The sequence below is a fragment of the Hyaena hyaena genome, unplaced genomic scaffold, assembly GCF_003009895.1.
Source record: "Hyaena hyaena isolate Hyena2069 unplaced genomic scaffold, ASM300989v1 scaffold_908, whole genome shotgun sequence".
Lineage (NCBI taxonomy): Eukaryota > Metazoa > Chordata > Mammalia > Carnivora > Hyaenidae > Hyaena > Hyaena hyaena.
In genome coordinates, this window is record NW_024081544.1 from 643904 (window position 1) to 664466 (window position 20563).

Consider the following 20563-nt stretch of genomic DNA (forward strand, 5'->3'; position numbering starts at 1 on the left):
GTTCTTGATTTTTGCTAGATAGTCACCTATAGCTTTGAAAGAATAGTTGGTAGGAGGAAGTTTTTTTGGTCATAATATTTCCAATGTGGCCTTTAGAGATTCCTAAAGATCACATTATGAAATATTAGTTACTGTTATTCTGTTCTTTTTCCCCACTTTCCTCTTCTCTCCATCCTCCCACTCTTTATTTCTTTTGTTTCTTTCCTCCCTCCCTCCCTCCCTCCCTCCCTCCCTCCCTTCCTTCCTTCCTTCCTTCCTGTGACTATTGTCTTTTTTTTCCTCCCCCAGAGAAACCAATACAGTCTATATATCACATTAGTTAAAAACAAAAACGAGGCTTATAAAAGGTCCTCCAAATAACTTGTATTCATTTAAACTGTAACTTAAAAATGAGTTCCCCGTCTCTTTCTTTGGTGGATTGTCTTAGTTCCTGATTCTTGTTTTTTAAACAGGGAAAGTTTTAGATCTTCTTGGTTCAGCTCCTGTTGCCTGCAGTACACCTCACTGTCCTTCCCTACCAAAGAGGAGCATTGAATTTGAGATTTTGATGCTTTTACTCGTTTTTGTTTTGTTTTGTTTTCCTTCCACTCTGATCCTCTATATGTGGCTACTTTGCAAAACAGTTTTGTGCAAGCAGACGTGACTTAACTCCATTCCCTACGTAGAGAACTATTCAACTTTACTTTTATGTGTTTTGAATACTGCCCCATCTGAGACTGTGACGGCAATAAAGTATGCATGGCCAACCTTATTTTAATAGTGCAAGAGAGCTGCTTTTAATTAATAAGTGGATCTCTTTATGTCTGGGGATTTCGGTTTATTTTGTGGTTCTTTGGAGTTCTGCAATTATGTGGCCTAAAACAGCTAGCTGTGTTAGTGGAGACTAAATCCTTTTTAAAATCTGTCATTTACATGTTTTGTGTCTGTAATCTGTGTTTTTAAATTACTGTCTCTAAGCAGTAGCAGTTTTTCTCTAAAATGTTAAAATCTATAGCCCATAATTGTATATATTTCAGTCTAATGCAGCATCCATGAACACGACTACAAGTTATTTAGAAGAACCCTCGTATTGTGTATTTCTCCACTTGACATAAACTTTGAAACCACTACGAGAAGTGGTCAAACTTGTATAAAGCCTCTAGTATGCATTTTTGAGGATTAAAAAGGTGTGCAAAGATTCTTCCATTCTGGTGATACCACTGTAGGCTTGTCTGATATGCATGGATTTTGCTTTAGGTCCCTCAAATCTAGGATTTCGGTGTGTACCATGCCCCCTCCCAGAGCGGCTTTACTGGTGCAACAGGAATCCAGAGCTAGATGCGGATCTGCAGGGACCTCCAAATAACGTGATTTTTTTGGTAGTAATATGAATTGCATTTAACATATGAATGCTGACATCTAGGCTTGCTTATGCCAGCTTGTGATCAGCTTTCTTCATAAGATGTATCTCTCATGCAGAATTAGACAGGATATAATATTTTGTGGCATTGAAAAGCATTATCTGCATTCCATAGGTAGAGGCGTGATTGTTGTGTTGCTGGATATTCAGTACGAAGTTAGTATAGTCTGTAGGTCACTATATTTTAAAATTTCAAAAATAAAAAAAAAGCGGTTCACACGATGAAAGGAAAAGAAGTTATCTTTCTTTAAAGTCAGGGAAAACTGAGCGATCTAACTCTTCAGTTTTCTTTTTGGTTCCCAGTGCAAAGTGAACTGAAGGCTCCCCTTTGGTCAGCTGTGATGGTAGAATGCTCTGGCAGACACTCCGCTGGCACTCTTAAACAGTTGCCAGTAGATGGCAGTACTGTTCCACTACAACATTTTTAAATTCCTTCAAATGCTGCTTAACATTAAATCCCCAGCCTAATTTTGAAAAAGCCTGATTAGCTACATTAAGCAATGTTTGGGTGATTTTTTTTCCCCTCCCTTTTTAAACTTCCCGAATTATAGCCACAGCCTGAAAGAAAGCCATTACTGCTAGACAACATGATTATCAGTTGTAATGTAGTCGGTCCAGCATGGGAATGGCATGAAAGTTGTAAACTATATTTGTAAAAAGTCTATATAAATGTATAAAATGGTTAACAAGCATGATTATGATTTCTCACTTATTTTGTCTCAACTGTTTTTCCTTAATTCTATCTAGGGTAACATCTGATCATTATGGTGGATCATCTGAGATGTGCATTTGTGTGTAAATGTTACTTCTTTTTATTCCTGTGGGTCTGCACATATGCTTTGCAAATGAAATATTTTTAATCCTGTTAAGATGTATGTCTTCGTGTATATTAACTAGCTTGTATACCAAAATAGCAAATATCTTTACAGTTTGTTTATTTGGAAGTTCAGAGTATAAGGCTATTTTTGGGGAAGGGTAAATTACCTTCTTGAAGTTTTTTTTTTTCTTCTTTTTTTCTTTTTTTGCAGTTGCTTTACGGAAACCTGCAGTACAGAAAATTAGGCTGTTTTTTCTTTGTGATCCATATTATGTTGTAGTGATATATTACATAATAATAATGATCTATTTTAGGTTGAATATGAAATACCAGTAAATAATCATTTAAATGGAAACTTGCACAGACGATTGGCAGAATGTATTTCCTGAGCTTCTAAAATTTTAAAACATATCTAGGGAAGATTTCATACTATGGCAGAGTGAAATTGGCGATTTTTCCTGTTTAAGAAACAAAAGCATTGTTAAGAATATTCCATTTGAGAAGAAGATAAATACATTTTGTGAAATATTTGGTGAGACGTATTTCAAACTGAACTGAATTTTAGGAAAACTGGCTGAACTGTTTACCTTTCATTTTCTCTTTACTGAATTTGTATCTAGAATGGTAAAATGACTAATTATAGACTTGAGCTTTTCTTTTTTTCTTTCTTCGAGACATTATAAAAACTGGAATGTAATGTTTTATTTTCGGTTACCTTTAAAGGCTTTAGCAGGTAGAGTAGAAAGAGATCAAACATCTGCGTGGTGCTGAGTATTATAAAAGCCCTGTTTGCGTTACCTTTTTTTTTTTTTTTTGCTTAGCCTGCGTGGATATCCCAGTAGTCTTAACCACTATATAGCCTTGAAGCTTGCAACATAAGCCACAGCCTGTGATAGCAGAAGCTCCTGGCGATATGGCTTGTAATTCTTGCCGGGTTTTGTTCCTATCTTTTTAACCCCATGACACGATTAATAAATTTTAAAAATTTATTTGTGGTGTGTGTGTGTATATGCACGTATACATACACATGTGATACAGAAACAACTACTGTTGGAAAGTAAAACACGTTGGTGGGAATTTGTATAGCTTATGCTAGGATGTATGAGACCTGGGGACATGTGTAGGGTCTCCCAGCAAACAGATGAATATACTAATAACACATTCCCAAGATAGCTCTTTAGTTCCGTACTTCTATCAGACATGAGCCATCCAAGAAGCAAAGAAACTGAAGTTTCTTAGAGTTGCTCACAGTGGAATGAAACCCCTCACAGCGTAGGAAGCGTTTCCTATCTCCCTGGGAAGTTTGGTTCACGGGGTGGTGAGGATTAAGCAGGGCCGGGAGGGTGTGCGGTTGAAGTGGTGCCGTTGAGTGATACATTTTGAAAGAGTAGCTTAGTGTTTGGAAGGAATAACATATTGACCGAAAATTTCCTGTCAGTGAATTCATACAGGCCCGACTTCATTTCTGCCTTGTTTCAGTACCTTGGGAGAAGTCTGGATTCTCCCCATTTGACTAGAAATAGAGACTTCTCAAGCAGTGTTTCTCTCCAGCCAGCTATAGGATGAGGGTGGACCAAAAAAAATAAAAGAAAGAAAAAAATTGGCTTTGTTTCTATTTTATGCACAGCCAGACTTGCTCTTATGTTTGTAATATTTAAAGGAGTTCAATAGGAGGCCCTTGATTCTTTGATCTAATGCCACAGTGCTGTTTAATGAGAAAGGTTTTTAATATCGTGTGCAATATTGAAAATTTCTGTCAACTCAGACCAATATAATATAATGTTAGATTTACACCTTAGAGCCCTTCTTTTATTTCTTGTCATGAATCTGCTGTGCTCCCCCCTCCACCCCCCCTAGCTGAAACAGGTAATTACAAAGGTCCTCAGATCAATTTTTGTAAAGGGGCACCCTGACGGGTACCATGACTGAAGTGTGACATGAGCCTTTTCCAATACAATGGGTGGCCTAACATTCCTCTGGAAGCCCAAGCTCATTAAATATTCGGTTCCTTTTTTCCCCCCTCTCCCCCCTTCATGCACTTAGCTTGAGTCACACTAAGTCTGGGGTTTCTTCACTGAAGACTTAGGAAAATTGCTTCGAGTTCTCAGATTGAATTTTTTATGTGTATGACTTCATGATAGCATTAGCATGTGCTTTGATCCATGTGTGAATGGTGCTGGGTCGGCGCTTATTGCCATATCCAGATGGTGTTACAGGGAACAAACAGTTGTGTTTTAGGATTTCTCAATAGACTGTCTAGACTGGCCGTGCAGCAGACAGATACAGCCACCCATCAAATTAGCGTTTGTCAGATTTATGGTAATGGTTCACCAAAGCCTTCCTGTCATTGACATTAAGATTTACGCCTCTAAAGTTATTTTGTCTTCCACAGAATATAGCTTGTGATTGCTCGGATTTAAAAAAAAAAAAAAAAAGTTTAAGACCGAAAAGTCTTACTGAATGTGAGCTGTTTCTGAATGAAAAGAAAACGATAAAAGGAATTACACAGTGGCTGTGGCTCAGGGGCCGTATTGATTAGGGAGAGGTACCCTTCTCACCCCCACAGTCCCACAAGTGATAAGAAGGATGTTCTGTTCAGGTCAGTGTCTCCCATTTGCCCTTGTTGGAAAGAAAAACATGTATGTGGGTGACTGTGGCCAGATTCTGCTCTTTCATGTTGTTACTCTGGAGTAATGTGATCTCCTGCCCCAACGCGGTGGGAATAACCTTTTGACAGGCAGTATGTCCATTCTCAGTGGAAATGTTTTCCCAAGTCTGGCCAGGCTGCCTTTGATCATACCTCCTTCCAACGTGGGGTCACAGCTACTATGCTGTGCAAGAGTCACCAGTTCCTGCGTGGAAAGCGAGAGACGTGAGGGTTTAGAATAAATAAATAAATATGACCCGAACCCTCTTAAGTTCTCAGTCACTGGTGTGATAAAGCTGGGAGTAGGGAAGTGCCCACGTGGAGCACTCAGGACGTTTCAGGTTAAACTTCGTGTGTGCGCCTTTTTGCATAAATGGATCACGCTATGCATTTCACATGTTTTGTCCAAAGCAGTTTGAGTAGCGAGGGTCCGTCCCACCCCTGGCATGCTGAGGCATGTCTGAAAATGTGTTTTCCCATTGTATGTTGGTGCAAATGACAAATGGTGAAGAGGCTGGGGGTTGATTAAAACTCCCAGACGGCCATGGCAGACAATATATAGGGAAACAGGCTTTGCAGAGGTGAAAAGCTCCAGCATTTTTCAAAGGGAGCTCTTTCATCTGTCTGAGAACAGGCATTTGGGGAAACCCCTGCTAACCCCTTTGGTATGTCAGGATTGGGAACTGCTGCCTGGTCTGTTACAGGGCAGAATCCTCACGCGCAGCGTATGTCTTACCCAGCCCGATGGCTGGTGCAGAGTGATCTCCGTTACTGAATAAAGAGTGGTATTAAACGTGCACTGCACTGAAGACTCCCTGCTAACTTCCAGTAGCTCCTGCGTCTCTGAGGTAGTCTTACCCCCCCCCACCCTTCCTGCCTTCCTTCTTCCCCCCTCCCCTTCCTTTTGCCCTTGTGCCATACAGCAATCATTTGATAGACTCTCTTTTGGTCTCTGTGTAAAAGTCTTCTCACTCACATGTGTTCAAATTTAGTGATAAGTGTATTTTAACACTGTAACAACAGCAAAACGACGTTGGTGTGTTATTTCAGCACTAATTACAAGTCACGTTCTCTCCGACGTAATGTGGATTTTCAGTTCCACCCGGTTTCCAAGTCTTTAAATATTGAATTAAGTACACTAAACTAAAATAATGTTCTGTATTAAATCAAGTATTCAAGCATTCACTTAGTTTGGAGTATATTTTTTTCATGGAGTTATGACCAGCTTATTGAGGAGAATTTCTCTCTGTTGTGTTGATATAAAACTAGATTTCTCAGAAAAACATGGGAGCATTTTTGCTAAACAATTTTCCTCCAAAGCTTCCTTGCTCCATCCCTCCTGGTCTCTTCCTCTCTTTCCTGTTTTGCTCAAGTAGCTAAGAGTTATTCATTTGGATTTTTCTTGCAAAGCATCCTTCTTAAGGACTCCATGATTTTTACTTCCTTCTGATTAATGTATTGTTAAAAGGGTGATCATTTGAGCAGTGCCTCCAAAGTAAACCTGATTGCTGGGTAACTGGCTCGGTCACTTAAGGGTTAGACTCTTGGTTTCGGCTCAGGCCATGGTCTCATGGTTTGTGGGTTCGAGCACTGACAAGACAGCCCGGAGCCTGCTTGGGATCCTTTCTCCCCCTCCCCCTGCCCCTCCCCCACCCATTTGTTCCCTCTCAAAAAAGAAAAACTTAAGGCAGCAATCAGATTTATGTTTTATGTCTTTTGCAATGTTTAATCTGAATTAATGACAATGTGGGAAGGGGTTATGGTGGGGGGGCTTCTTAAGTTAGTAGTCTGTCTAGGACAGTTACCATCTTGGACTTGAACTATTTTTAGTTTGTTGTAAGAAACCATATAATTTTTACAAGACACATTTATAGTGTTTTTAAAAAAGTTAACTGCCCTTCTTACACGTGTGTTTTCTTAGAAATTGGAAGGGTTGAACGGAGTGACAGTCTTTTAGCAATGTGTGTGAAGCATTGTTTGAATAAAATCCTTTTTCTTTAGTTTAAGACTACTCTCTCTGAGCATCTTCCACATTTACGATTTAGGGTTTGCTGTTTTCAAATGAACTGTTGACTGTATACTTTATGCTATATTTGCTTGGTCAAATAGCATTGAAAGAACTCCTAGGATGTTAGACCTCCAAGGGCATCTTCTTGAACAATCTTGCTCTTCAGGTGGCAGATAGAGGCATGGCTAGGTCAAGTGTTTTTGCCCCAAAGCTGGGCTGTAGGACTGTCATTCAGGTTGTCAGTCACTGCTTCCCCATTAAAACACTATTTTTAGGGAGCCAGAGATAGACTGACTTTGATTCCTCCCCACCCCCATCAGACCTGCTTAATCTTAATCTCCGTTTGATTAATTAGTTCAAACCTAAGAAAGCATACTTTTTGAGCAGATTATACCAATAGAGAGGAAACAAAAAATAAAGTCCAGTGTGACAAATACTGTTAATTGTCTACCCAGTAGTCATTCATCCATTTTTGGTATGAGAACCCTAGTTTTATTTGAGGTAGCAATGTGTCTAGACCTAGGCAGTGGATCATGATTTGTCTAAGATGCTTCCAACTCTTAGGTTGTGTCCGTATGTGTTGCTTTGTTCTGACCAGCGATGGGGGTAGTGGTGCTGTCTGCTTGAGGTGCTTTTGGGGAAACTTGTGCTTTCTTATGAAAGGGACAGATGTGTTTGCCTCAGTCCTCGCCGACACCCCCATTGCTGTTCTCTTACCTTGAACCTGGATATCACATCTGGAACTCCTGTAGCCTTCTTGCTACCTTGGAAGTTTGCTTTTTTTCTTTCCTTTTTTTTTTTTTGAGTAAGTCCTATCTCTCTCTCTCTTTTTTTAATGTTTGTTTGTTTGTTTGGGGGGAGGGGTGGAAAGAGACTATCCCAAGCAGGCTCCATGCTGTCAGCACAGAGCATGATGGCATGGCTCAGTCCCATGAACTGTGAGATTATGACCTGAACCGAATTCAAGAGCTAGATGCTTAACCGATTGAGCCACCCAGGCACCCCAGTCCTATCTCTTTACACCAAGCATTGTTATTTTGATTAAACTGCTGGTTGGCAAGTTACCCTGTGGGCTGGCTTCCCTTTTTTTTTTTTTTTTTTTTTTTTTTTTTAAATAAATGATGTGTTATTGGGACACCATCACACCCATTTGTGCTTTCCTGCTACAAAGACAGAGTTGACTAGTTGCCACAGACACTGTTTGGCCCACAAGCCTAAAATGTTTACTCTCTGGCCCTTTTAAGTTTGTGGATCCTTGGTTTAAAGCACTGTAAAGTGAGTTTTCGATTACTTGCAGCCAAACACATTCCTAGTAGATTCAACCAATAACCAAAGATCTCTGAACACATTTGTGACTTATAATAGCATTTCCACCTGTTCAGAGTACTTGTCTGGTTAAACAGGTCTGCTCTGGATGATCATGTTCCTTATTTTGGGTCTTGTCCTCTAATCTCTATGTCTTTATTTTTACATTTTTTTTTTTTTTTAAGATGAGAACATAAACACGTTTCACTTAAGTGCAACCTAAAACTTACATCAGCTCTTGTTCCGCTGTTATAACTGTCTAAGGACTTGCTCTCTGGAGCATTGGTAAGGAAGGGTTCCCCGGTTTTCGTTCAGTGAATAGGGTCTGTTGACGAATTTTAGTCTTAACTGGTATGACAGCTCCCTGCCAACCCCCCACAACTTGTTGCCCTCTGTGATCTAGTAGGACAAGAGGAAAACTGGTAATAATACCCACTCTATGATCATATGCCCCACTTGGTGCAAATCAAGCCAGGTCACTAACCCGATATGGGAAGGTAACTTGGAAATACATTTCTGGTTTCAGTAACAGCAATAATTGGACCATCTGTCTTTTGGCAATGAACAGAATCCTAGTTTGATTTTGCATGAAGATAGAACATCCCTTTATGTGTGAATACAAAGATAAAAGTTACCTAATAAAAAACATTCTGGTTGCTAGAAAGTCTCAGGTAGTACTTATATTAAGAGACTCTTGATTAACCAGGCATCTTGTTAACTGAGTTAACTTCTTTATGCCAGTTTTATATCAATAAGAAAGAGATTGGATTATATGTCCAATATTATATATTTTTAGGGTGTCTCCAAATCTAAGGTGATTATACTTCGGGAAATACTTCAGAGCTGTTGGAAGCTATTTGGGGATTAGTCAATTCAAATAACACCACAGTAACAAAACTCTAGGGGAAAACTGAGATACTTAATCAGAATGACCTCTTAATTTTGAAGCCCTTGCCTCAGATTTTGCCATTGCACAAGTATCCTTCAGTGTCAGAGGAATTTTCTTGGGGTGAAAACTTATGGGTGAACTTGGGTTCTATAGAGGAGATGTGCAGTGCTGTATTTTGACAATCAAATACAAATGTATTTCACAATATATTAAAAAAAATTAAGACCTTGAGTTCCTTTAAACCACAGTCTTGAAAGTATGTATTTTCAAGGAAATAATGGAAGCAAATTAGTTGGAAAGTCCATGGAATACAGTAAAAATGGATGATACCAGTATGTGATCATTTCAACAAAAATTCTCTTACCTTAAGAAAAGACACTTCCTGAAAGATAAAATATAAACAGGACATTTTATGATTATAATACCTGTGTCATAGAATCTTAATACTATTTTGAAGTAGGTACATTCGGACATCTGTTGCTTTTTAGTAAGAACGACTTCATAACAAAGAAAAACCCTTGTTTTGTGAATTAATGCTTATTGTGTCTCTTTGGCTTTTCAGTTTACACGGAAGGAATAAAGGAATAAACATTTTGGTGCAGGGTTCGAGGTAAATGTTAAGAGAAAACAAATGACCTTATTTCTACAACTTAGTTCTTTGAAAAAGGAAAACAAAAGGCGGGGGCTAAGTAAAGTATGTTCTAATTAATACTCTATAATGCCCAGACTCACTGTGTATCTTTATACTTTTAAGAGAAATTTGTGATGTAAAAAAAAAAAAAAAAAAGATGACGGTTTGACTCCTTTGAGGAAAAAGGCGGGTTATAAAATAAATGAAAGTTAATAAATAAGAAAGGATTCTAGCTTAAAAGACTAGAGGAGTGTTGACTTTGCGAAATGACTGTTCATAAATTAGCCTTTATGTATGCAGTGTATCTGGTCAGTATCCAGGTCCTAACAAATGATTGGAGGTGAATTTTTTTTTCATGAAATGTGCTTTCAAAGAAGACCTCAAAATTATCACTTAAAAACAATGTCATTGGGGCACCTGGGTGGCTCTGTCGGTTAAGGGTCTGACTCTTAATTCCCACTCAGGTCATGATGTCAGTGTTTGTGAGGTTGAGCCCTGCGTTGGGCTTTGTGCTGAGAGCACAGAGCCTGCTTGGGATTCTCTCTGCCCCTCTCCCGCTCAAACACACTCTCTCAAAATAAACATTAAAAAAAGAATGGCATTGGAGGTAAGATGGCGGGCCCGCGGTGAGCGGCTGTCAGGGATGAAAATAGGTATGCCTGGAAGCAGATTTTAAAAGCAGTTTCTCTTCAGATCATCTTTCATACCACCTGATAAGCATCTTGAATCATCATGGTGTTAGCAGCAGTAAAATGGGTGATATCAAACAGAACTCTCTGGAAACCTTTCTTTCCGATTCAAAACGGAGCTTTATATTGTGTTTGTCATAAGTCTACGTATTCTCCTCTTCCAGATGACTATAATTGCAAAGTAGAGCTTGCTTTGACATCAGATGGCAGGACAATAGTATGCTACCACCCTTCTGTGGACATTCCATATGAACATACAAAACCTATTCCACGGCCAGATCCTGTGAATAATAATGAAGAAACACATGATCAAGTGCTGAAAACCAGATTAGAAGAAAAAAATGAACACTTTGAGCAAGGCCCTATGATAGAACAACTTAGCAAAATGTTCTTTACTACTAAGCACCGCTGGTATCCTCGTGGACAGTATCATAGACGTCGTAGGAAACTGGATCCTCCAAAAGACAGATGATATTGAGGTTTTCAGAAATCAAAGAGATGTTATCTTGTGTCTTATTTGCCATTTGAGAAAATGCAATTGAGTATATTCACTGTTATATAGCAAAACAATAATAAAATGTCTTTTTATATATTAAAAAAAAAATAAAAATAAAAATAAAAAATAAATAAAAAAAGAATGGCATTACTTGTGCTATAAAATCCAGGCACACACATTTTTCTAATATTGTAAGGGATACAGTAGTGAATAAAGAATTCTATATCACTTTACTTAGTTTCTGTCCATATATAGCCCCCATAAGTTATTTGGCCATTTTAAGATTTTAAGCCCTATTTTTCTCCCCTTCCAATTCCCTTTAATCCTTCTCTAGTTTTCTTCACTTTCAACTACTTAGCTTTTTATTGTGGATATGTCTCCCTCTGTCATTCTAAATACTGTGCTTATATGGCTACTCCTTGAATTTTCAGTTTCTGGTATTATCTCTTGGCTTCTTACTTTGGAAGGGGAGAATTTAGCTTTTTTTTCCTTCCTCTCCTATGTCCTTCCTTCCCCATCCAACCCTTGCCCTCCCTACTTGCCCTTACTCTGCCAGGATGATTTCATTTGGGGTAGACCCATGAGTTCACAGTATAATGCCTTGGTAAATGCTGTTCGTAGCCGTCATGAAGTATATTGAGATGACCTCTTCCTCAGCTCCTCTCCCTGGAGTTACTGTCCTGTTCAGTCACTTAGTTAGCTGTATCGCTGTCCATTCGCTTCCCAGTATCCACCCCCACCCCTGGTTGTGCAAGTTTCCTTTTAATAATTTCAAACAGGTGTGCTCTGCAGCTCCATCTGGTCCTCTTCGGGGGAAGGGGGTTCTTCCAGGGCTTCCAGTTAGTCTGCTCCCATTTGGACTGGTTGGTGTCCAAGCTGCTGCATGGCTGCCGCCCCCCCACCCCACTCCCTGCCCCAGGCCCCCCGAATTCTCATGCCAAGGAGACCCCTGTCGTCTCATGTAGGATTCTTGCTGGCCTCCAAGGTTCGCTGTCTTGGCTTACTCCAGGGTGCATTGCAGGTCAGGTTTTTGACATTTTGCTTATCAAACTCATGATTGATGGTCTAATCGGTGCAGAATTCTAGGTTGGGAATAATTTTCCCTCGTGGTTTTGAAAGTATTTCTCCATTTGCTTCTAAGCTTCCAGCTTTGCTCTCCAGAGGATCCATGTCATTTTGATCTTGAACTCTGTATCTGATCTGTTTTTTGTAGTGGTGGTGATGGTGATTTTAGTTGTTGTTGTTTTCTGTTTGTTTTAGAATCCTGTTTGGAAACTCCAGGCTTAAATTTCATGGTTCTATCAGAGTGTGACTGTTCTCATAGCCAGATGTGTTAGGCCCTTTCAACTTAAAAACTCAAATCCTTTAGTTCTATGAAACTTTCTTGATTTTTTTTTTTCCCCTCGTTGGCTCTCCTGGAGTGATCTTCTAGTTTTTGTAACTTGTATTTTTCATCTCTTTGTCCTCTTGCTCTGTTTCCTGGGAGATGTTTTTTCATATTTATCTTAAGTCTTTTATTGCGTTCTAAATTTTTGCTCATCCGTTTTTTCCCCCTACTTCAACAGCTTTTGTCTCTCTTTCGTGTTGCAGCATCCTGTTGCTGTTCTTCCATGAATACGTTATCTTTTAGCTTTAGGTCTTTTTTGACGTTAAAAATATCAATCAGTTTTCATCTCCCTGTATAGCTCCGTGTATCTCAAGTTGCCTTTTGTTTCTGTTAGTTAGGTTTCTGTCTTTCATATTCATGGCTTTTTCTTAGATGCTCAATAATTCTTGTCTGTTTGTATCTTTAAAAGTGGGGCATGGAAAGCTAATTCAGTTCTCTGTGTGTCTGGGTGGGACTTGTCTGTTCTGAGTCTCACCCTAGGGGTGTTCGGTGGTTTTATTTGTGGAGGCTTTAGCAATCATAACTTTAGGTTTTTTTTGTTGGGTTGGTCAGATACTCCCAACAAGAATCTTTCAAGGGGCACCTGGGTGGCTCAGTCGGTAAAGCGTCCGACATCAGCTCAGGTCATGATCTCACAGTTTGTGGGTTCGAGCCCTGTGTCGGGCTCTGTGCTGACAGCTCAGAGCCTGGAGCCTGCTTCAGATTCTGTGTCTCCCTCCCTCCCTCTCTCTCCCTCTCTCTCCCTCTCTTCCTCTCTCTCTGTGCCCCTCCCCCACTCAGGCTCTGTCTCTCTCCATCTCTCAAAAAATAAACGTTGAAAAAAAAAAACTTTCAAGCGCTCACTTGGAGAATATAAGGTTAGTTCTTAGTGCTCAGGGAAGCACGAAGGCCAAAGGACCCAGGGAGCTAAGGCTTCACTGTGTTGAAGTTTCCCTTGATTCTCCTTTTCTGCATCTACCCCTGCTGTAAGCACTACCTGGTCTTCCTCCTTCAGATGCTGTGTTTTATCCTTGCCAGGGAATAAGCCCATAGTCTTCCACTGGGTAGACGGGAGCTGTTGCCCAGCTACTGAGATGGGGAAGCCGATCTAGAGCTGAAGTCCTTCTTAAAAGGACTTGAAACCAGCCCTTCTGTCTTCAGCCTCGCCTTTCCTCCCCTGTGTAAGGGCTCTCAGGCTCCACCAGTTCCTGGCCTGCTCTGGAGTCCCGTGGGCTGTGTCATCTCGCCTTTCCCCACTGCTTGTTGAGATTGAATTCTTCTGCTCTGCTGGATCACAGTCCCCACTCATTCTTCTGCTCTCTAGTTTCCCAAATGTTATACTTATTTTCTTTGTCTGAGTGTGTTTATATCTTTTTAATTTCTTATAAATTTTGTCATGATTTTAGAACCATTGTGGGAGAAGGTGAAACTACAGAATTTTTATGTTCTATCTGCTACTTGAATCAGAAGTCTTTGCTCATTCTTCTTAGATAGATTGTCTTCTCAACAGACAGTCTGGTCTGAAAGTAGATGTGCAGTATGAGCAATTCTATAGAACAGAAGGAAGACCCAATAGAGGCCTAACTCAGCCTGTGTTTAGATGCTTGTGCCTTTCTTTTTCTTTTTCTTAAAGAGCTCACACTGGGGTGCAGTGAAATGTGTCTGTCAGAAGGGTTTTCAGTCCACATGGGCTGTTTTCTTCCTTTCCCTGGGCATAAGACACCCCCACTCTGGCACATGGAAAGGAACCCTGGGCGTAGCAGCGTGCCCTATCTCGCTCACCTACTGAGCAGTGGCTGTGAGTCCCTGTATAATCTGACTATGTGGTAGAGGGCATGGTTTCTCTGAAAACGCTCAAGAAAACATAACAGCATCTCATGCATGGGCTCCTCTCAGCTCATTTGAAGACTTTGGGGCTTGGTGGGATTAGGTGAGCTTTTCTAGTTCCAGATGGCTGTCACTTGAGAATTTTGAAAGTTGATTGCATTATTTCCTACTGCTCCTTTTTTTCATATGTGCAATTTGGATATTCACTCTCTGAGATGCTGAATATAGACCCTTCTAGCTTATCTTCATGGGTCATGGGCAGACTTTGGTTCTGGTGTGTTCATAGTGGGGCTGCCCTTAACCTTCCCTTGGGTCTCTCTTCTCCTTTCCCAATGGCTATTTCATTACCACATGGGCCTTTTCAGTTTCTATAACAAATCAACTCTTTTCTTCCTCAGGGCTTACACAACTACAGCACCTTCTCCATTCTTTTCCTTATTCTCTGTCTGGCTAACTCCTATCCATCTTTTAGGGATTATGTCCCCTCCACCCCTACCTGCAGGTGTATCTTCCTAAGTCCATCTAAATTGGGCTACCTCTGGCAAACTTTTAAAAGGCACCTGATTCTTTTCCTTCGCAGTCTTCCTCCACTGTCAGTATTCAAATGTGTGTGTTGCTCTTCGTTTAAGATTTAACTTCCTCTCTGGACTATAGCTTCTGTGAAGGCAGAGGGCATGACTACTTGCTCACCTTTTTGGCACTGGTGAGCTATTGGTTGAATGAGTGAAGAGTATCAACCCAGAAAGCTGATCCTACTGGCACCCTCTGTAAGGTGCATACTTGGGGCACTCCTAATGATGGTGTTTGAGAGGCTGGGATGTGCTGTTTTGCAACGGTAGATCTTACAGCTGTATATAAACGATAGAATTGCTAGGATTAAATGAGTTTAGACCTTGGGCCAGTTCATTTAAGAACTCCTTGTCTATTACTCCCACTACTTGGTTTCCTCTCTTTTTCCTATTTAGGTCTTGTAATTTGGTGCTGTTAATCGCGAGTCTCCAAAGAACATGCAAATGGGGGAGCAATTCCTTCTGTTCCACTAGATTTTTTTCCCCCCCAGTGTTCACCAGTGCTCAGGTTTTTCATTCTCCAGGAAATCATGAATTTGAGGAAAGAAACAGGAAGTTAACAGGTATCTCTAGAGGCCGTTTCTGGAGACCGTCTTGTTCATGTCTTTGTCCAGAAGTTCCTAGAGGACCAGGTCCTGACTTTCACGAATTCAGTTCTCTGTGGGAAAATCGCAGCTACTTACCAGTTACCTAAATACAGTCGTGCTCAGATAAGGGTTGTTGAACGGTTAATCACACATAAGATACCAGGTTTCAGCTCCCCGCTGGGTGCCAGATCTAACAGTTTCAATAGCATGTCCCTCAGCTGCTGGAAGTTTCCACCTTGTAGTCAAAGAACAGCTCTTCAGAATGTCAGATGGGCCAGCCGGTGAAGATGGACCGTAATTCTGGGGCGTCTGGTATTTTGGGATCTAGGGCCAGTCCCTCACCTTGTGTTTAGAAGAAACAGTGTAGAATAACTGTTAACCACTGTTTTTTCCCTGAGACGCAGTACAGTGCAGTGTTTAATTTGCTTGAAAGCATATTAGACCTGGGTCCAAATTCCAGGTTGTGTTAGCTGCGTAACCTTGGGCAAGCGACCGAGCTACCTTGCGGTGTGCTTCAGAATCACAGGGGCTGATGAAGTGCATACCTCCCAGCGGTGGTGTGACGATCAAATGTGATAATTCTCCCAAAGTGCTTGGAAAGCACTTCACCCTGAGTGAGGACCCTCCACACCATTGTGGTTGTTAGTTAGCTTTTTTGGGGGGATGCGATCAGGGGAGTTGGAAAAGTGTAAGGGGGTTGATAGAAGAGATAATTATTAGTAAATGAACATTTCTCTGATACTTTATTAAAAATATTTCAAAAGCTACGTAAATACATGGATTCGGAATGTTAGCTACTAATTGACTTCTGGCTCTAAAATTAGGCAGAATGTTCAGAATCACTACTTTAATTATGACTCTTGATGCACAGTGCTGAAATTTTAAGTGTTAAATCTTTATAATTCCTACTATGTCTGCAATGCCATATAAAAAGGTAAGAAAAAAACAAAACTTGAACCGTCTTTACCATTGTCAACAATTTAGAGTATGTGCATTATCATTAGTTTCTAGAAAGAAGACTGGGTATTGGGTAATTTGTCAGGGACTTGAAGGCCACTGATTAGTTTAACAAGGATTAGTTGTTTAGTTTAACAAGGGGACAGTGGAAATTCATGTTTAGGTATTACAGGTGATGATGAGCAATTCAAAACCATGTACATCTGCCAAAAATCTTAGCTCACTTATGACCGTTTAAGTCTAAGTTCTTAGGGACGCTTGGGTGACTCCTCCTATTGAGTGTCCAGCTTCCACTCAGGTTACGATCTTCTAGTTCATGGGTTTGACCCCGTATCAGGCTTGCTGTTGTCAGTACAGTGCCGGCTTCAGATCCCCTGTCTCCCTCTCTCTCTGCCCCTCCCTTGCTTGCATGCTCTCTCAAAAATAAACCTTTTGAAAAACAGTTTTAAAAGTTCTTAGAAGAAGTGTTGAGAAAGAAAGGTGAAAGCCCTAGTTCTTAAAAATGTGGGCAGTGTGGAATTTCTGCAAGTCTTGTGTGGGAATGACTGAGAATACAGCATAGCCTGGTATGGACAATAGTTGACTGTGATTTGTTTTTTAACCGGTGCACATAACTGTGGCTGGGAAAGCTCCATTTTCTTTCACACCCTCACTGTTCCCAGTTAATTCTCACAAAGGACATTTTGTGGTTTGGTTAACATTTGACAGGTACATTAATTTCCTTTTCAAAACGAAAATTGTGTATAACTTAATATATCCTTTACTGCTCAACTGTCCAAAGTTTTTGAGGTAATAGCTTCCAGATTTGGGGATTTTCTGGAACATGATAGTAAAAAACAAAACACCTAGGGGGTGGGGGCGAATGTTGGGCTTCACTTTGCCAATGAGGACATTAGGAAAACAACACTTGTGGGCTATCTCTAAGTTCATTTCATGATGGAGAAAGTGTTTATCACTCCCTCCCCCCGACCTCCCCAGGAGCAAGTTTATAAAATTTAAGGCTTTTTAAATTGAATAAAGGCAACATTATAGAAAGAAAAATCTTATATTCTTACCCTTCTTATATTCTCACCTTCACTGTCGATCACTGAACTTGCTTCCCGACCAGCAGTCTACACACCAGTTCTAGAACGTTTGTGTATCAAATGGTCATAGTTGATTGATGGATCCACGCATACAAAAGAATTGCCATGATGAAAATGGTCTGTAAAGAGTCTTAAAATCAATGTTACTATGTCCGATGTAGAAACTGGTGTATAGGACTTGTAGATCACCGCCCCCACCCAATCCTAGAATTGATAATACAAAAATCATTGGATGCTTGCTTGTACTTGCACACTTATTATATTAACGAACACGAGCAAGACTTTTGACTTGTGCTTTAAGAAATCAAATGGTGTCCAGAAGTCTATTCTAATGAAGAAGGGGAGTTGTGATGTTAGGAAATACTTGAGAAGGTTGTCCTATAATGCACCTCCCCTACCTCGGATCATTATTAAGTACCCGTCAGGTACATTCCACAGCAATGAAACAGCCAGCATCACTGGGATTGGCAGGTCTACAGCACGTAACCAATTACAAGGAAGAATTTAAAAGTTTTTATCACATGTTTCTTCTTTGCAGGTAGAGTATGCTGGAGATGGTGGAATTACCACAGTTACTGTGGCGCAATGTTGATATAAGAAAAATGTCATAATTTTAAGTGGGCAGAAAAAACTTGGATACTCTTTCTATACAAGGATACCCTTTCAAATGCATCTGGGGGGCTTACTCTACATAGGGGCCTGGGTTTTTGTCTTTGACTAGACTATTTTAGAACTCAGTAGAACTAGAAGTTGTAGAAAATTGAAGGCAGTGCAGATAATTCTTGTCCATAGAAATGCAGATTAGTTACGTGAGGAGAGTTTGTTTCCAGGTCCCTTTGCTACATGAAACTTGTACTGCTTGGGCCTTTCCTTTGAACTGGCTGTGACATCTCTTTAGGTTCCCTCATTAAGTAATTAATGAGTTAAATGGAATCTGTGAAACATGTTTATTTTATATCTGTAGGAATCTGATTTTACCTTTAAAAAAAAATCCTTTTATACAGGGATGCCTTTGAGAGATTTTTAGTACTGCATGATTGTCTTTTCAGCTTTTACGTGATCCTCTATAGCGGCATCGTTGCTGAAATCCTGGGTTTGTGTTTTTACTCATTTTTCAGATCATTACTATTAAGCAGTGTTTGCTGTTGATTTTGAGATGATAGAGTGTAGTGGGAAAAGGATTTATTTATGAATCAGATGGAGAAAAGACTAAGTTCTCTTCCTGGTGTTGGATTCTATATTCCCTTTTTCTAATTCTGGGCAAGTTCTAGAAGTGTCAGACCAGGTTTTCAAAGTGCTCGTTACGGGCCTGGCTTTTGGTTAGGACTCCATAAACGTATGTTCACTTCCCCTCTTTGTTTTAAGGTGTCCGTCCCTAATCTCTTCTTGGTTTTCACCCTAATATTTTTAATCTGCCGAACCTAGATAATCTGTTAGAATTCTATCTAAAACGAGTGTCCTTAGACTGTGACTACCAACCTGAGGGATTTTACTAAAACTGAAGTATATAAACAGTACCGTTGATCAACTTTGGCATACGTGCACGGACTTTTGTGTTCTTGGTTATGTGTTAGAAGTTGAGGTTGAAGGTTAAGTGACCAGGAGGAATTAGATGTTACCCTATATGGTTTTAAAATCTATTATATTAAAGCTAATTTGTGTCCTTTGAGGTTTATACTAACAAGTGAGAGGTGTGTATGTAAAAGAAATAGAAAAGAGAGGCAAGAATAAGTTCTGTGTGAAGGGTAAGGGATTCAGGAAAGTAAGACAAGGCCAGTCGACATGGAGGAAACAACTTACTGTGTATGTGTGTGTGTGTGTATGTGTGCGTATATTATACACATACAGAATTTTTTTTTAGATATTAGGGTAAAGTGTTCCCACATGAGGTGAATGCCCACAGAAGATAGGGGAGCTTCTCCTGAAGCCATGGCAGAGAATGGGGAATTAGCACATTAACTTTCCTCCCCTTACAATGGCAGGCAGAGCTGATGCTTCCAAAGGACTCCAAATACATTGCCTTTTTTTTTTTTTTGAATGTTTATTTTTGAGAGAGACAGAGTAGGAGAGGCAGAGAGAGAGAGAGAGAGAGAGAGAGAGAGAGAGAGAGACAGAATCTGAAGCAGGCACCAGGCTCTGAGCTGTCAGCACAGAGCCTGACATGGGGCTGGAACTCACGGACCATGAGATCATGACGTGAGCTGAAATGAGACGCTCAAATCACTGAGCCACCCAGCCACCCCCAGTACATTGCTTTTTAAATCAGGAATATGTTAAGACTTCTTTTGATTTCATTCATGATATCTGAGATCTTAATCTGACCTTAGAAAACCTTAAGAGAGAAGAAAATGAAAATATAACACCATTTCTTGAAAATATTTCAAAGATAATTGCAAATAAAAGGATTTTTTACATCACTGAAAAGAGCTAGACCATTCTTTCTCAGCATCTGGCTTGTTTTCTGTGGGTGCTGTAACAAATGACCATGTGCTCAGGGATTTAAAACAGCACATGTTTCTTACTGGACGGCATCTGAAGTGAGTCTCATTAGGATAAAGCCAAGATGGGGGCGCCTGGGTGGCTTAGTCGGTTAAACGTCCGACTTTCGCTTAGGTCGTGATCTCGCGGTTCATGGGTTCGAGCCCCGCGTCGGGCTCTGTGCTGACTGCCAGCTCAGAGCCTGGAGCCTTTTCAGTCTGTGACTCCCTCTCTCTCTGACCCTCCCCTGCTCACTCTCTCTCTCTCTCTCTCTCTCCTAGAAATAAATTAAAAAAAAAAAACATTTAAAAAAAAAGGATAAAGCCAAGATGTCAGCAAGGCTTCATCCTTTCCTGGAGGCTGTGTGTGTGTTGGGGGGTGCACTGTCCAGCCTCGTCCAGTATCTGGAGGCTTGTTTCCCTGACTCCTGGCCCCTCTTCATTCTCCTAGCCGGTGATGATTAGCCCCCCTTTCTCCCATGGTCGTTCTCCCATTCTCTCTTCTGCCTCCCTCTTCCCTGTTGAAGGAACAACTCTGATTACATTGGGTCCATCTGGATCTCCATCCAGTGTAGTCTCGTTAAGGGCAGCTGATGAGCAGCCTGGGTTCGCCCTCTTTCTGTGGAAGGTAACCTACTGACAGGTTCCAGGGATTAGGGTGTGGATCTGTTTGGGACAAGCTGTCATTCTCACCATACCACAGTGTCACACGAACATAGTTTTTCTGCCTTGATTGTTCCACAGTGAGGGGTAGGGGGTGCTCCTTGGCTGCACCTGCCTAAAAAGAATAAGCATTCAACATCTAGGGGGGATG

The 20563-nt window shown here is 40.6% G+C and overlaps 2 protein-coding genes across 2 annotated transcripts in view; both read left to right on the forward strand.

The window, feature by feature from the left end:
- ARL15 (ADP ribosylation factor like GTPase 15) overlaps nucleotides 1-20563 on the forward strand; it is a 201383-nt gene that overhangs the window by 97532 nt on the left and 83288 nt on the right. The gene's annotated exons all lie outside the window — the stretch shown is intronic.
- LOC120222809 (39S ribosomal protein L42, mitochondrial) lies at nucleotides 10314-10972 on the forward strand. The gene has a single exon (XM_039220799.1). It carries the CDS (start codon nucleotides 10429-10431, stop codon nucleotides 10855-10857), a length of 429 nt encoding a protein of 142 aa, XP_039076730.1. The 5' UTR covers nucleotides 10314-10428; the 3' UTR covers nucleotides 10858-10972.

Bases quoted from the DNA above. Each gene is read 5' to 3' on its own strand.
- LOC120222809 (XM_039220799.1), top strand. From the start codon at position 10,429: ATGGTGTTAGCAGCAGTAAAATGGGTGATATCAAACAGAACTCTCTGG.